Source organism: Oncorhynchus mykiss, chromosome 19 (assembly GCF_013265735.2).
Source record: "Oncorhynchus mykiss isolate Arlee chromosome 19, USDA_OmykA_1.1, whole genome shotgun sequence".
NCBI classification, from domain to species: domain Eukaryota; kingdom Metazoa; phylum Chordata; class Actinopteri; order Salmoniformes; family Salmonidae; genus Oncorhynchus; species Oncorhynchus mykiss.
In genome coordinates, this window is record NC_048583.1 from 19,756,928 (window position 1) to 19,774,030 (window position 17,103).

Sequence of the window (17,103 nt, forward strand, 5' to 3'; positions counted from 1 at the left end):
TTCCCACGTACCTTCCTAATGACCCCTTCCCAAACACAGACACACACACACACACACAGTTGTACACACACACACACACACACACACATTACCTGTTTGCTGAGTTTTTCTAGGCCACTCACGTACCCCCCTGATGACATTCCAATCCCATCTCTCCTTTCCCTTCCCTTCCCTGACCCCCCCCCCCCCCCCACACACACACACACACACACATGCACATATTGCGATACCGTGTTCCCTGAGCCCGGAGGGGTGTGAGTGACAAACGGAGGGCGACAGTGTGACGCGGCGTGGGACGTGAGAAAGAAAGGCGAGAGAGAAACACTGACGGATGGGACGAGATGGATGAGGGAGGACCTGGCGGGGGCCGTCCCACTCCCTCTCTCTCTTTTCCTCCTCTTCTATTCCTCCCCTTCTCCTCCCTCCTCGACACCTCTGTCTTTGTGCAAAACGAGAGGTCCAGTCCGCACATCAATTGCTCCCACAAATCAGGGTGGGGACACTGCTACTCTCGCTCCGTCTCTCCTCCTATCTCTCTTCCTTCCATGATTACTCTATTTCTTTCTTTCTTTCATTTTTCCATCCCTTCTCCCTTGTCTTCTTCTTCCGTCATTCTTCCTGACCTTTACAGAGAGTATTTGACACCTCATTTGTTTCTCCCTCTGCTCTATCCGTCTTATCCCTTTTTTCCCCCCTCTCGGTCTCTCCCCCTTTTCTCTTTCCCCCCTTCCTCCTGTCTCTCCCGGTATCACAGGCCTTTTCCGCAGTACTAACAGGTCTATGCCGTCGTGCATGTCGGCCATTACACCACAATGATAACAGTCAACAGTCTTGATAGCAGACCAGTGTGTCAGAGCGATGGCCGTTTCCCCCTACTCTTCTGGCGTGGGTAATAACTCACAAACATTATGGCCCCAGCTCGAGAGAGAGAGAGAAAAAAAAGCATGAGAGAGAGATGGAGGGAGAGAGAGATGACATGAGGGGGTGAGAGAGAGAGAGAGAGAGAGAGAGAGGGGGCATGAGGGAGAGATTGAGTGTGCGTGTGAAAGAGAGAGCAGGCCTGGGATAAATAGAAAGTGTGAGTTGAGAAAGAGAGAGAGAGGAGAGGGAGCGATAGAGAGGGCACGAGGGAGACAGTCGGAAAGAGAGAGCGACTCAGCCTGTTACAGGGAGCCTCCAGACGGGAGTAAAACACTTTGATCTCAAGGCTCTTCCAGCTCACTGGGAGGCAATCCATTCTCCTCCAGCTGCCTCCCCACCGGTTCTCCCTCACTCCCCCCCGCGCCGAAGCGCCTGCCTCCTGTGATATACAGTACACGCCGGGCCCCGTCAGAGCCGTTTAGTGCCTCACAAAGCCGTGTGAATCCGGTGTTTCACCCCGTCGAGGGTTTGAGGACTCCTTTCTGTCGCTCTCGTTTTCATTTCCCAATGCTCTTGCTTCTCCACATACAGTCCTTTCCCTCTTTTCTGCTCGTTTTCATTTCATCCCCCTCTTCAGTTCTTCCATTCATTCACTACTTCTTCTCCTCCTTTCACTCCCTCCCTCTCTTTTCCCTATGACGTCATTGCTCATCACACTGTGGCCTGCGTTGCTCTCCTCCTCGCACACCCAAATTCTATTACATTATTTTCTTTAGCTATATTTCTAGCTCTCTACCTCCTCTCCTCCTTTCACTCACTCCCCCGTTCACTTACCTATGAAGTCGTTGCTCATCCCCAGATCATAGTCCCATACGGAGATCTCCAGGGTTTTCTTCGCCAGCTGGTCATGTGGAACTTCGTAAACAAACTCCTGTAAGGAATAGAGGTTGAGAGAGAGAGGAAGGTATTCATGTATTCACACTTAGCGGAAAGTTATTCAGATTATGTTTAACATTGAATGTGAAACATGCATTGACTTAAATTCACGTTGATGGTAGGGTAGGTAGTTATCCTCTACGGGATCGGTGCCCCCCCCCACCATGGGATGGTTTAGCTAGCAAAGGCTAATGTGATTAGCATGAGGTTATAAGTAACAAGAAAATGTCCCAGGACATAGAAATATCTGATATCTGCAGAAAGCTTAAATTCTTGTTAATCTAACTGCACTGTCCAATTTACAGTAGCTATTACAGTGAAATAATACCTTGCTATTGTTTTAGGAGAGTGCACCGTTATGAGCTTGAAAATGTATTGACAAACCAATTAGGCACATTTCGCCAGTCTTTTAAACAGAAATGCAATGGTTCATTGAATCAGTCTTAAACGTTGCCATACACTGCTGCCATCCTGTGGCCAAAATCTAAATTGTGCCTGGGCTGTAATAGAACATTATGGCCTTTCTCTTGCATTTCAAAGATGATGGTGCGTCACTTGAGTGGGTTTAGTCACTGACGTGATCTTCCTGTCCGGGTTGGTGCCCCCCCTTTGGTTCGTGCCGTGGGGGAGATCTTCCTTGGCCTATACTCGGGCTTGTCTCAGGATAGAAGGAGTGTGGGGGCTGTGCTTTGGCAATGTGGGCGTGGTTATATCCGGCCTGTTTGGTATCGTCGGAAGGGGCCACAGTGTCTCCCGACCCCTCCTATCTCAGCCTCCAGTATTTATGCTACAATAGTTTATGTGTCGAGGGGCTAGGGTCAGTCTGTTATATCTGGAGTATTTCTCCTGTCTTATCCGGTGTCCTGTGTGACTTTAAGTATACACTCTCTAATTCTCTCTCTCTCGGAGGAGGACCTGAGCCCTAGGACCATGCCTCAGGACTACCTGGCCTGATGAGTCCTTGCTGTCCCCAGTCCACGTGGTCGTGCTGCTGCTCCAGTTTCAACTGTTCTGCCTGCGGCTATGGAACACTGACCTGTTCACTGGACGTGCTACCTTGTCCCGGACCTGCTGTTTTCAACTCTCTAGAGACAGCAGGTGCGGTAGAGATACTCTGAATGATCGGCTATGAAAAGGCAACTGACATTTACTCCTGAGGTGCTGACCTGTTGCACCCTCTACAACCACTGTGATTATTATTATCTGACCCTGTTTGTCATCTATGAACATTTGAACATCTTGGCCATGTTCTGTTATAATCTCCACCAGGGAACAGCTAGAAGAGGACTAGCCACACCCTTCATAGCCTGGTTCCTCTCTAGGTTTCTTCCTAGGTTTTGGCCTTTCTATGGAGTTTTTCCTAGCCACTGTGCTTCTACACTTGCATTGCTTGCTGTTTGGGGTTTTAGGCTGGGTTTCTGTACAGCACTTTGATATATCAGCTGATGTACGAAGGGCTACATAAATACATTTGATTGATTGATTGTATTATCTTTCACAAGATCGAATGTGTTATACTCTCCTACATGAATTACACATTTCCACAAATTTAAAAGTGTTTCCTTTCAAATGGTATCAAGAATATGCATATCCTTGCTCCAGGTCCTGAGCTACAGCCAGTTAGATTTGGCTATGTCATTTTAGGCGGAAATTGAAAATAAGGGTTCGATCCTTAGCAGTATTGAAGGAGATGGAAAATGTATTTAAATTATGGCACATACTGTATACAGTGCTGGAATTAAATTGTGGCATTAAATGCATGGGACAATAATCTTTCACAAATGCACGAGAAAGGGTAAGGGATATCCATCACATCCAAGGGCATACAATTCAACTTTAGCAAAAAAAAGTTAATATGATACATTATACAGTGCCTTGCGAAAGCATTCGGCCCCCTTGAACTTTGCGACCTTTTGCCACATTTCAGGCTTCAAACATAAAGATATAAAACTGTATTTTTTTGTGAAGAATCAACAACAAGTGGGACACAATCATGAAGTGGGACGACATTTATTGGATATTTCAAACTTCTTTAACAAATCAAAAACTGAAAAATTGGGCGTGCAAAATTATTCAGCCCCTTTACTTTCAGTGCAGCAAACTCTTTCCGGAAGTTCAGTGAGGATCTCTGAATGATCCAATGTTGACCTAAATGACTAATGATGATAAATACAATCCACCTGTGTGTAATCAAGTCTCTGTATAAATGCACCTGCATTGTGATAGTCTCAGAGGTCCGTTAAAAGCGCAGAGAGCATCATGAAGAACAAGGAACACACCAGGCAGGTCCAAGATACTGTTGTGAAGAAGTTTAAAGCCGGATTTGGATACAAAAATATTTCCCAAGCTTTAAACATCCCAAGGAGCACTGTGCAAGAGCTAATATTGAAATGGAAGGAGTATCAGACCACTGCAAATCTACCAAGACCTGGCCGTCCCTCTAAACTTTCAGCTCATACAAGGAGAAGACTGATCAGAGATGCAGCCAAGAGGCCCATGATCACTCTGGATGAACTGCAGAGATCTACAGCTGAGGTGGGAGACTCTGTCCATAGGACAACAATCAGTCGTATATTGCACAAATCTGGCCTTTATGGAAGAGTGGCAAGAAGAAAGCCATTTCTTAAAGATATCCATAAAAAGTGTCGTTTAAAGTTTGCCACAAGCCACCTGGGAGACACACCAAACATGTGGAAGAAGGTGCTCTGGTCAGATGAAACCAAAATTGAACTTTTTGGCAACAATGCAAAACGTTATGTTTGGCGTAAAAGCAACACAGCTCATCACTCTGAACACACCATCCCCACTGTCAAACATGGTGGTGGCAGCATCATGGTTTGGGCCTGCTTTTCTTCAGCAGGTACAGAGAAGATGGTTAAAATTGATGGGAAGATGGATGGAGCCAAATACAGGACCATTCTGGAAGAAAACCTGATGGAGTCTGCAAAAGACCTGAGACTGGGACGGAGATTTGTCTTCCAACAAGACAATGATCCAAAACATAAAGCAAAATCTACAATGGAATGGTTCAAAAATAAACATATCCAGGTGTTAGAATGACCAAGTCAAAGTCCAGACCTGAATCCAATCGAGAATCTGTGGAAAGAACTGAAAACTGCTGTTCACAAATGCTCTCCATCCAACCTCACTGAGCTCGAGCTGTTTTGCAAGGAGGAATGGGAAAAAATGTCAGTCTCTCGATGTGCAAAACTGATAGAGACATACCCCAAGCGACTTACAGCTGTAATCACAGCAAAAGGTGGCGCTACAAAGTATTAACTTAAGGGGGCTGAATAATTTTGCCAGCCCAATTTTTCAGTTTTTGATTTGTTAAAAAGTTTGAAATATCCAATAAATGTCGTTCCACTTCATGATTGTGTCCCACTTGTTGTTGATTCTTCACAAAAAAATACAGTTTTATATCTTTATGTTTGAAGCCTGAAATGTGGCAAAAGGTCGCAAAGTTCAAGGGGGCCGAATACTTTCGCAAGGCACTGTACATTGTGCACATCTGGTTTCCAAATGTGAGTCAGAGAAATGGGTTGCCAGATAGATGTTGGATCTTAATTTTATCACCCCTTTGTTGCTGAGGATTTTTCCACACAGCAAACTTGTCATGTATTTGAGTTTAAAGAAAATGTCTAAAAACTTGATTTCCCCCTTTTAAATTTTGGGAATTTATTTGCCATTACGAGCAATGTATCAACCCATACACATTTTTTTTCATTATCCACATAACAACTCAAATGTCTTGTTGTTGCAGGATTATTTTCCTGCTGTAGCAAACGGCTCAAATTAAGATCCTTCATCTGTATGTGATTATTGGGAAAAAATGACAGATATTTGTTTATGTATTAGTGTATTGTGGTGCTCGGAGCGGGTGGAAGGACCTCATTAAACTCGGGATTGAGAGTTTTCTTCTTCACTGTGGTTTTGTACTTGGACTTTTTCCCCATATCAGGCTGCAGCACACTGAGAGAGAGAGAGGGGGAGAAAAGAGCGAGGGGAGAGAGAGGCTTAGTAAGAGAGAGTTAGAGGGCAAGGGAGAGCACAGATGAGAAAGAGAGCAAGCGAACGCGAGATTGAGAGGGAGAGGAAGAGCGAGGTATGAAAAGAGGGAATCTTAATTAGACAGTTGACAGCATGGCTACTGAAAATGCCACTTTCCCCCCATTTTTCTGATGCAGGTCTTTTATACAGGTATTTTACTTCTGAAACATCAAAGCCAATTATCTGCCATTATGTCTTCCGCCACGGCGTGACATTAAACCCCACTTGAACGAGGGAGGAAAATAGAACAGAGAGAGAGACAGAGCGTTAGCAAAATTCTCAAAGCGTGAAAGAAAAAACAGAGGAGAAAAAATTCATTTAATTTTTTTTTGGGGGGGTGAGAGAAATCGCTGATGAGAGAGTCAGACACTCGAAAGCTCAAGCCAAGAGCGGGACAGACGGCTTCCCAGAAGGCCATTGGTTTTTATTGGAGGAGTCATCAGCATAAATTCAGGCGGAGAAGTCAAGATGTTCTAGCGGGGGAGAGATATCTCACTCCCCAACGCCACCCACCTTCAGCCCAACGTCAATAACACGTGCTCGCTGACAAGCTAATAGATGGGCCGCTAGGGTTGGGGGTTTGTACACAACAACAAGACAGGAGAGAGGGAGAGAGGGATGAGAGAGAGAAAGAAAGAAAAAATATCCAGTATGAGAGAGTTCTCAACCAACCCAGTGAAAAGAAAGAAACAAACTGGGTTTGTTTGAGAAGAGGGAGAGAGGGATGTTTAGAGAAATAAAGAGATAGAAAGATGGAAGAGGACTGGCCACCCCTCAGAGCCTGGTTCCTCTCTAGGTTGCTTCTTTGGCCACTGTGCTTCTACATCTGCATTGCTTGCTCTTTGGGGTTTTAGGCTAGGTATCTGTATAAGCCCTTTGTGATAACTGCTGATGTAAAAAGGGATTTAGAAAACAAATTTGAAGTTGATTGATTGAGATAGAGTCCTCAACCAACCCAGTGAAAGAAATTGGATAATAGGAAATTTAAGCTAGGAGAAAAATTAAGACAGAGAGAGGGATGGAGGGAGAGAGACAAGAGTGAAATAACGAGAAAAACTGCCAATTTCACACAGAGAAAAAAAAGATAGAGAAAAAAAGGAGTGATAGAGAGAGAGAGAGAGAGAGAGAGAGAGAGAGAGAGAGAGAGAGAGCGAATGAGAGCAAACCAGAGTGAAAGAGTAAAAAAAACAACAGCCAATTTCACACAGAGACAGAGGATAGAGAAACAGAGTGACAGTTGGACAGCGGGGAGAGCGAGGAGAGAGAGGAGCAAAACTAACTGCCCAGTTCAGAGGCTCACACATCAACACAACACAGACTAAGATGACAGTTTGCTCACTCAGCACCAGAGGAACAGGGTTTGCATCCCAAAGAGCACCCTAACCCCTACTTAGTGTGCTTCCTTTGAACAGAACCTTACAGGCCATGGTCAAAAGTAGTGTACTATATAGGGAATGGACTGCCATTTGGGATACAGAAAACTGACATCCTTGTTTCAACTATATCATGTCTCTTTATGGCGTCTGGTTTGAAGCAATTATCATCTGCATTAACAGAGAGAGGAAAATAGAGGAACGGCTAGTAGGCAACACACCAGCTCCTCTGGAGAGGTTTATATTGGTCTTTAAAATGTTGATGGAACGTTGCTCTAATATTTCAGTTGATCTGTATCCGAGAAGAGAGGAAAACAGAGGAAAGGCAGGCAACCCACCTAGAGCAACTGACCTAGAGGTCAATTTTGGTCGGCAAGACTGTAATGTCTGCTTCCAACTCACACTCTCAAACACATAGATCCCCCTGAACGCAGCTCGCTCTCCAGATTCCAATCACCTGAATTCTATTCACCTGTTCAAACACCTGGACGTCATTATCACACACTATTTTGTTCAGTTCTTTGCACCCCAGTTCTTTGTGAGGTATTGTTTGTTTTGTGACACACTTCTAGTCGGAGCGCTGGTTTTCCTGTAATTGAATCCTCCCGTGTATGATAGCTTTTGCCTATTCCCTATCTGTACTTCGTATTTCCTGTTATCAACCTACTGCCTGATCTCCCAGACGACGATACTAGCCTTTTCCCGGCCTGCGCCGTTGCCTTTTTGGACCCCCTGTGTATGACCTTCTGCCTGCCCCTGGACACAGCTACCTGCCTCTTCCTGTGGTCCTTTACCAATAAACACCTGCTGCGCACTGCGCTTGGAACCAGCTCTCTGTCTCCCATCGTGTTCATTACAAAGACATTGATGGAGTAGCCTCTTGGTCATTCTTAACAAGGCCGAAGGGGTTGTGTGGGTAATTGTGATTTTGAAATATGCTTAAGTGAATTGTAAGGTCCAGTAGTAGGCGGCTCCAAGCATACGAGTCAATCATAACTCGGAAAGGATAGGAAAAGGCCCCCAGGACGTTTGTAATGAGATGTTCACAGGCATATAATTAAGTACAACATAATGCATCTCTATGGTTATTACAAGAGTGCCTGAGTCAGGGATCTCCTAGTCCAAGATCATCCATCAAATCTTGGATGGGTGTGCAGGCTTTTGTTCCGGCCTAGCATATATATATATATATTTTTTTTTCAAACAGTCAAATGATGATCACACTCTTGTTTAAATAACCTGTGTAGTTGCTACTGACAGTATTGACATTACTGACATGCTTGATTGACATGAGTGGGACCCTCCCCTGCAAGGGTATGTAGGTGCCTACCACATTCTTCCTACTTAAGGCTCCGACAAAGGCGATTCGTGCCGAAAGGGGATCGTTTCTCCCACCAATGAATCGATCGGATTTACTCCTTCGGAGTGCTCCTTTTTCTTAATTCTCCCGGATAGTCAACAGTTGAAGTATGCCGGGGTAAGGAATGTGTTTTGGAGTCAACGTTGATTGTTTGAAGCTGACATTCACACAGCTCTGCCCCGTCTTTTTTTGGGGGGGCGGCTTTGGTTGAAAGCCCCTGGACATTTGTAATGAGAAGGTTATTAAGAGTCTGACTCAGGGACTCTGGGAACCCATTTGTCTTGCTCTTGGCTCCAGCTTTTGACTCGCTCATCGATGATTAGCATATACAGTGGGGCAAAAAAGTATTTAGTCTCTTAAAAAAGAAGTTACAGGTCTGTGAGAGACAGAAATCTTGCTTGTTTGTAGGTGACCAAATACTTATTTTCCACCATAATTTGCAAATAAATTCATTAAAAATCCTACGATGTGATTTTCTGGAATTATTTTTCTCATTTTGTCTGTCATAGTTGAAGTGTACCTATGATGAAAATTACAGGCCTCTCTCATCTTTTTAAGTGAGAGAACTTGCACAATTGGTGGCTGACTAAATACCTTTTTGCCCCACTGTCTATATTTTTTGTCTCCCCCCCTCTCTAAAAATGGCTCTGAAATAGTGTCATGCGTTGATCATTTTGATCATGCTCTGTCTCTTGTTGTTCTCTTTCCTCATGTTAGAGGTGTTAGTGCTGGGTTGGAGCAAAAGCTTGCACACCCAATAGCTTTCCAGGACCAGAGTTGGAGACTAGCAGCCATAAGTTATGCCGTGTCCCAAATGGCACCCTGTCCTCTGTAAAGTTTACCCTATGGGCCCTGGTCAAAAGTAGTTCACTAGACAGGGAATAGAGTGCCATTTGGGATGCGGCCAATGTGTAAATTCATGTGAGCCCAAATATTGAACCCTACTTAATCTCTTAACACGTTTTCTGCAGGTGTGTGAAACTGCAGACAGCACACAAATCAACTTCCAGCTTAGTGTACTGTGGGCTATATCTATACGTGCTGATATCACATGCACATATGCACGCGCACAGACAAAGATGCACCCACACCCACACACATGCACGTGTACATACACACACGCTAAGTCCCTGACCAGCAGCCAACTACTGCCGTGCAGGTGTGTACGAAGCAATGCATTCTGGGAAGCCAGGGGCATAGCGGATTTTAGCTGCTTTAAAAGTAGGTTCAGCGACACACACACACTGAGACAGAGTGAGAGAGAGATATAGTGGCATCCACACGCACTGCAGTCACTCTCCTACAGACAGTTGAGAATAAGTCTGACAGGTAAGAATCACACAGGCCGCATCCCAAATAGCACTCTATTCCCTAAAACACTACTTTGCCCCGAGCCATGTGGGCCCTGGTGAAATGTAGTGCACTGTTAAGGGAATAGGATGCCAATTGGGCTGCACATCTTGGCTGTGTTTCAGAGCATCAATTCTGCTCCGTCGCTGATCACTGACTCACCGAGCAGACTGACTGATCGACAAATCACCCTTGCCTCCTAAATAACTACAATAACTGTCATTTGCAGATCAGTCAGTAGATCTAGAATGATACTCTCAAACACAGCCAAGGAGTCAGGGTCACAGTTTGCAAGCAAGTGTGGACTTATAATTGTAAAAGTTATACAGACCGCCATGAGGGGGAAATGATGACTCACCATTCTTATGATGATGAAACGTCAATGCTTTTTTAACCGAAATAAACAGAGAGCTGCGCCTTTTCCCACTCATGTAAAACCTTACATTTCAGCTGCACCTCCACTCACTTTTGAGCACTGTCTTTCCCTACAGACTTACAGAGTATGTCTTTGAACCGCCGTCACAAGCAGTACAGGCAAATAGTTGCTCCCTTTGAGGAACAACAAAAGAACACAGGCAGGCACGACAGAACTCGTCAAAATAGGATTAACAGGACTCCTCGCTCTGAGGCGATACAACAGCAGCCGCAGTTGCAACACTCCGCTGCTTCTGATTCTACCGACCAGCTTGACTGAACACACTTCAAACAAAACACACAGAACAACGAGAAGAGAGATGGTGTCTCCGAACGCAGCTCAGACATAACAAGGCTACTAACTAAAAAGCAGCTGGTGAATTTCAAAGAGATTTGAGACTGTGAGAGAAGAGACAGTGTCTCGAACGCAGCTCAGACACAGGCTACTATATAACAGGCAGTGTATGCCGACAAAAAAATTCTAAGAGAGTTGAGACTGTGCAAGACGAGAGAGCGAGAGGGTCGAACGCAGCTCAGATATAGGCCTCGCTCCTGAATAACAGGCGAGGAATCTCAGAGACAGGGAAGATGAGAAGCTAAGAGAAAAGAGACTTGAACGCAACTCAGACAGAAGCCTACTTAATCACATGGAGTGGATGTCGTAGACAAATAATTGGATTTGTGACTGTAAAATAAGAGAGTGCCTTGAACATAACTCAGATACTGAACTGCACATCAAACACAGCAAAATATGAGAAACTCTGTGCTTAAAATAAGATTTGTGACGGTAAAATAAGAGAGCTCCTTGAACGCAGCTCTGACATACTAAACAACAGATACTGCATGTCAAATATATTTTTTTAAAGAGATTAAAATGAGAGAAAAACAGAGACAATCTCTTGGCTCCAGGACTCTATCGCTGCCGTACATCAAAATAGATGCAGATAAGACACCCAGCTCTGGCTCTGAAGAACAGGAACCAATCAATGAACAGCAAAAAGTGGAGAAAAACGAGGAAAAGGGGAAAAAAAAGAAGAAAGAAAAAAAACAGCTCTATTTGTCCCCCACGGGTCTGCTTACTGCTTCGTTCCTTTGTCTGATTCTAGTCTTCGCTTCACAGCTCAATCATCTCAATGGGGAGGTTGGAGGAGTAGCACGAGTTTCGGGGAGTCACGAATGAGAATGAGAGTATATGTGGTTGGTGATAGACCTCTTTTTGCCCCTGTTGACTAACCTCTCCTCTCCATCTCTTGGTCTTTAGACGGAGTTCCTACCTCCTACATATTTTCCATATTTTCCTAATAGGAACGTGGGGGGGGGGGGGGGGGGAGTGCAGAGGAGGGAGTCGTCGAGGAGAATGAGGATATACGTCGTCATTTATAAACCCATCTTCCTCTCGACTAACATCTTCTCTCCGTCCTTAAGCCCACTGACTTCCGAGATACTGCACAGTCACAGGTATTGTGTATGATTCAATATGATGCCAGAAGCTCACTCTCTCATATGGGTTGGTGATGCATTAAACATATCTATATCACTCCAATGCATGCAAATCTCTCTCTCTGTCAACTGACATTTACTCCTGAGGTGCTGACCTGTTGCACCCTCTACAACCACTGTGATTGTTATTATTATTTGACCCTGCTGATCATCTATGAACGTTTGAACATCTTGGCCATCTACTGTTATAATCTCTAACCCGGCACAGCCAGAAGAGGACTGCCCACCCCTCTGAGCCTGGTTTCCTCTCTAGGTTTCTGACTTTCTAGGGAGTTTTTCCTAGCCACCGTGCTTCAACATCTGCATTGCTTGCGGTTTGGGGTTATAGGTTGGGTTTCTGTACAGCACTTTGTGACGGCTGATGTAAAAAGGTCTTTATAAATACATTTGATTGATTATACATTTCTTATTATTTGTACCGTTGTCCAATCTCGTCTTTGATTTACACACTTGCATGTATAGTCTTTCCATTCAAGTCCCACCCTTCCTCACCACAGTTTACAAACAAGTGAACACAGAGCCCAACGCTATGAATCAGAGGGGTAATACTACGAAGCAAGCTAGATCTCCTCAGCTAACTGAAGCTAGCCAGCTGCTAACTGCACGTGGATAGTCGGGCGCCAAACTCTTCATTGAGACAACGCTGAAACATCAATCCACGGGCGAGTCAGTGCCACATTTACATTTGTGCCAAAATCTAAATGAAAGAAAATTGATCTTGCAAATTCAGCAGGCTATGGTGTGAAAGTAGGCTTTTAGAAGTGCTGTCTTTATTTGATTACTTATCGTGAATGACGTCTTTGCTGTGTTTTGGTGTTTCCCCCGCTCCTATCAATAAAACATTTGTATTAAATCCTACAAAAGGTTTTACTATGGGTGAAGTTTTCAACGCGTTCTGACATGATTAAATGTGTAACATGATAGATATTTTAACGTTACTCTTTTTTTAAAACACCAATTTGAAATCTTTCCTCAAAGGAAGGGGAAGACCGGCACAACCTTTGCGACCGGGAGGGGATCGGATTTCATTGGCTCTCAACTCGCAGCAAAGACACTTTGTAAAAATCTTATGTAGATATACCGCTCTGTTTCAATCGAAAGTTGCAGATGATGCCTCATCAAAATCAACACTACAAGCAAACAGCAAAAAGGACTTTGTTGTTTAGTTGATGAAACCATGTAGGCGTAGAACCCGAATCGAATGACTGTCGGGGATTTTCATATTCAGGTGCGAAGTGCATGAATAACGATTAGCCATTTACGCCGAGAGTGTCGTCCCAAATGGCATCCTATTTCCCCTAGTGCACTACCTTTTGACCATGGCCCACAGGAAATATGGTGCCATTTGGGACTCTGGCTCAGCCTGAATGCTCCGTCAAGACATGATGCCGACAGTATATGTACAGTACAGGTTGTCATATGAATAACAATGAACCCGCTAGCTTACATAATGCCACCACAGTGATTCCCAATGTGCTCCTGGGAAACCTTTCACGACTGCACAATTCTTTAGCTGCAGCCCAGAACCAGCACATCCTGCACACCCGATTCAACCAATCAAAGGCTTGACGAGTAGCTGATTAGTTGAATCAGGGGTGCTATTTTCCCAAACTGGAAGAGAAAATATGCAGTCGAGGGGGTAAGTGTGAACAGATTGGGAAACATTGACTAGTGACAGTGTCGACTCTAGAGAGTACGAGCAGTTGATTATTTATTTATGTTGCTTGTATTCATCTATGCCAGTCAGTCTCCCCTGTCAATTTGTATAGAGCGTAAATAAAGTTTCAATGTGTCATGACTCATGCACTAAGGTTGTGGTAGAGTCTGTCAATGTGACATACTGTATAACAATATATGTACTGTATACAACATCCTATTGGTTGCAAGAACTTTGTAGAGTCATTTAAATGGAAAAAACTCTACGTTTTGAATCTGTCGTTGTTCTATGGAAACGCTAAAGCAAAAATCTCTTCCCAACTATGTTGCAATCTATATGGCACAGCTGTCCTTATATGACACTGGTATACTTTTTTTGTTCAGCACAATTTTCTTTAACCAATTTTGGTCTTTAATTCAGGGCCGACAGACAAGTTCTGTACTTTCTCCCCCTTCCACTTGCCTCTTCCATTTTTGCAGTAATGCTAGAGAGCCTTTGCTGCTGACCTATATGATCCAGCCGGCACAACTGGGATGACTGCTGACTGGCATCTAGCAACAGGACACCACAAGACCTACTAATGTATAACAACAAGTAATGTGAAACGACAAGGGACAACAACAACAAACTTTCCTCCATTCGTTCCATCCATCATCACATCATCATTCCGTCCTTTGTGTGTGTGTATGTGTGTGTGTGTGTGTGTGTGTGTGTGTGTGTGTGTGTGTGTGTCAAGACTTACATCTTGACGAAGGGGTCAGAGTACCCATTGGAGTCCATAGCGGCGAGGTGGGCACAGCGTACGATGCCAACCAGTAAACAGCTCTTTTCTGGGCTGTAGCAGAGCGACACCAGGATACGACCACGCTGGGGGAAGGGGTGACACAATTAGCCATGACACCACTACAAATCTAAAAATCAACTTTATTCATAGTGCCCTTAATGTATGCCAATTAAATGTCAGATTTAATGTCAGATTAAAACCAACACATGTAAAACAGGCAATTAAAAACATACAATAGGGTAATTAAAGTTATAAAATGAATGAAAATAATAATATTAATTGAATTGCATGTTGGGAAATCAATGACAGGACTGTCAATAACCCTGGGATTAGTACTACTGTTGTAATCGTGGCACCACTGTTATTACTACTACTACAGTACTAGTAGTAGCACAACTAATGTTAGTACTCCTGCTACGGCCACTACTATATCTATATGACAATCTCTACTATTTTTTTTTTAAACATTTTTATTTCACCTTTATTTATTAACCAGGTAGGCAAGTTGAGAACAAGTTCTCATTTACAATTGCGACCTGGCCAAGATAAAGCAAAGCAGTTTGACACAAACAACAACACAGAGTTACACATGGAGTAAAACAAACATACAGTCAATAATACAGTAGAAAAATAAGTCTATATACAATGTGAGCAAATGAGGTGAGATAAGGGAGGTAAAGGCAAAAAAAGGCCATGGTGGCGAAGTAAATACAATATAGTAAGTAAAACACTGGAATGGTAGATTTGCAGTGGAAGAATGTGCAAAGTAGAGATAGAAATAATGGGGTGCAAAGGAGCAAAATAAATAAATAAATACAGTAGGGGGAGAGGTAGTTGTTTGGGCTAAATTATAGATGGGCTATGTACAGGTGCAGTAATCTGTGAGCTGCTCTGACAGCTGGTGCTTAAAGCTAGTGAGTGAGATAACTGTTTCCAGTTTCAGAGATTTTTGTAGTTCGTTCCAGTAATTGGCAGCAGAGAACTGGAAGGAGAGGCGGCCAAAGGAAGAATTGGTTTTGGTGGTGACCAGAGAGATATACCTGCTGGAGCGCGTGCTGCAGGTGAGTGCTGCTATGGTGACTAGCGAGCTGAGATAAGGGGGGACTTTACCTAGCAGATGACCTGGAGCCAGTGGATTTAACGACGAGTATGAAGCGAGGGCCAGCCAACGAGAGCATACAGGTCACAGTGGTGGGTAGTATATGGGGCTTTGGTGACAAAACGGATGGCTCTGTGATAGACTGCATCCAATTTATTGAGTGTTGGAGGCTATTTTGTAAATGACATTGCCGAAGTCGAGGATCGGTAGGATGGTCAGTTTTACAAGGGTATGTTTGGCAGCATGAGTGAAGGATGCTTTGTTGCGAAATAGGAAGCCAATTCTAGATTTAACTTTGGATTGGATATGTTTAATATGAGTCTGGAAGGAGAGTTTACAGTCTAACCAGACACCTAGGTATTTGTAGTTGTCCACATATTCTAAGTCAGAACCGTCCAGAGTAGTGATGTTGGACGGGCGGGCAGGTGCAGGCAGTGATCGGTTGAAGAGCATGCATTTAGTTTTACTTGTATTTAAGAGCAATCGGAGGCCACGGAAGGAGAGTTGTATGGCATTGAAGCTCGTCTGGAGGGTTGTTAACACAGTGTCCAAAGAAGGGCAAGAAGTATACAGAATGGTGTCGTCTGCGTAGAGGTGGATCAGAGACTCACCAGCAGCAAGAGTGACATCATTGATGTATACAGAGAAGAGAGTCGGTCCAAGAATTGAACCCTGTGGCACCCCCATAGAGACTGCCAGAGGCATGTACAACAGGCCCTCCGATTTGACACACTGAACTCTATCAGAGAAGTAGTTGGTGAACCAGGCGAGGCAATCATTTGAGAAACCAAGGCTATCGAGTCTGACGATGAGGATGTGGTGATTGACAGAGTCGACAACATGTATGACAATTATGGTAATCTTCGTACCTCTTCCTCAGCCACAGGTGTTCCTTGCTCCACAGTTTCTTTATTGATGTCTTTGTTCTGAGTGGGAGAAGGGAGGTTGATTTCAATACACAGTTTGTAAATCATTAGAGCGCATTGGCGAACTGACGCACACACACACGCACACACACACACTCACACACATATACTCACACGCGCGCACACAAACACACACATCCACTACATACCTGTGTGATTCTCTCCAGACCCATTTTGAATCTTTTGCTCTCGCCCTTGCTCAGTTTCTTCAAGGCGACCCGGACCTCTCCGATAAACTCGTTACGACCGAGCCTGTCCATGTCGCACACACACAGCCTACACACACACAGATACACACAGACAGGCAGGCCACATGCACATGCAGAAAGTGAGAAAGATACATGTCCTCTCAAGAGCTAGCAGTGAGCATTACGCTCATTTGGATCCGTGTCTATCGGTAAACTCTGGGCTTCTCCAAGCTGGAAATAGAAGCCCCACTGATCTACAGGTAACTGCCAGAATAATGGAAACACTTGAGGAAATGAGGGATACAAAGTATATTAAAAGCAGGTGTGGTTCCTGAGTTAATTAAGCAATTAACATCTCAGCATGCTTAGGCTACGATGGCTATGCCCCCATAGGATGACAATGCCCCATCCACAGGGCAGGACTGGCCGTTGAATGGTTTGATGAGCATGAAAATGATATAAACCATATGCCATGATCATGTGACCAGATCTCAACCCAACACTTATGGGAGATTCTGGAGCGTCACCTGAGACAACATTTTCCACCACCAGACACTTATAGAATCTACGACAATGTGCATTGAAGCTTTGCATTGAAGCTGTTC

General features: G+C 44.2%; 1 protein-coding gene across 2 annotated transcripts in view; it reads right to left on the reverse strand.

Moving 5' to 3' along the window:
• The window catches only part of doc2d (double C2-like domains, delta), a 52,499-nt gene that overhangs the window by 5,119 nt on the left and 30,277 nt on the right, over window positions 1-17,103 (reverse strand). Inside the window, exons 6-10 of one of the 2 annotated variants that reach the window (XM_036954422.1) lie at window positions 16,460-16,586; window positions 16,254-16,310; window positions 14,244-14,368; window positions 5,688-5,769; window positions 1,696-1,792 (exon numbers count right to left, since the gene is read on the reverse strand). In XM_036954422.1, the coding sequence (XP_036810317.1) occupies window positions 1,696-1,792; window positions 5,688-5,769; window positions 14,244-14,368; window positions 16,254-16,310; window positions 16,460-16,586 (488 nt within the window). The remainder of the gene's footprint in view (window positions 1-1,695; window positions 1,793-5,687; window positions 5,770-14,243; window positions 14,369-16,253; window positions 16,311-16,459; window positions 16,587-17,103) is intronic. The other variant, XM_036954423.1, reaches the window with a different exon arrangement.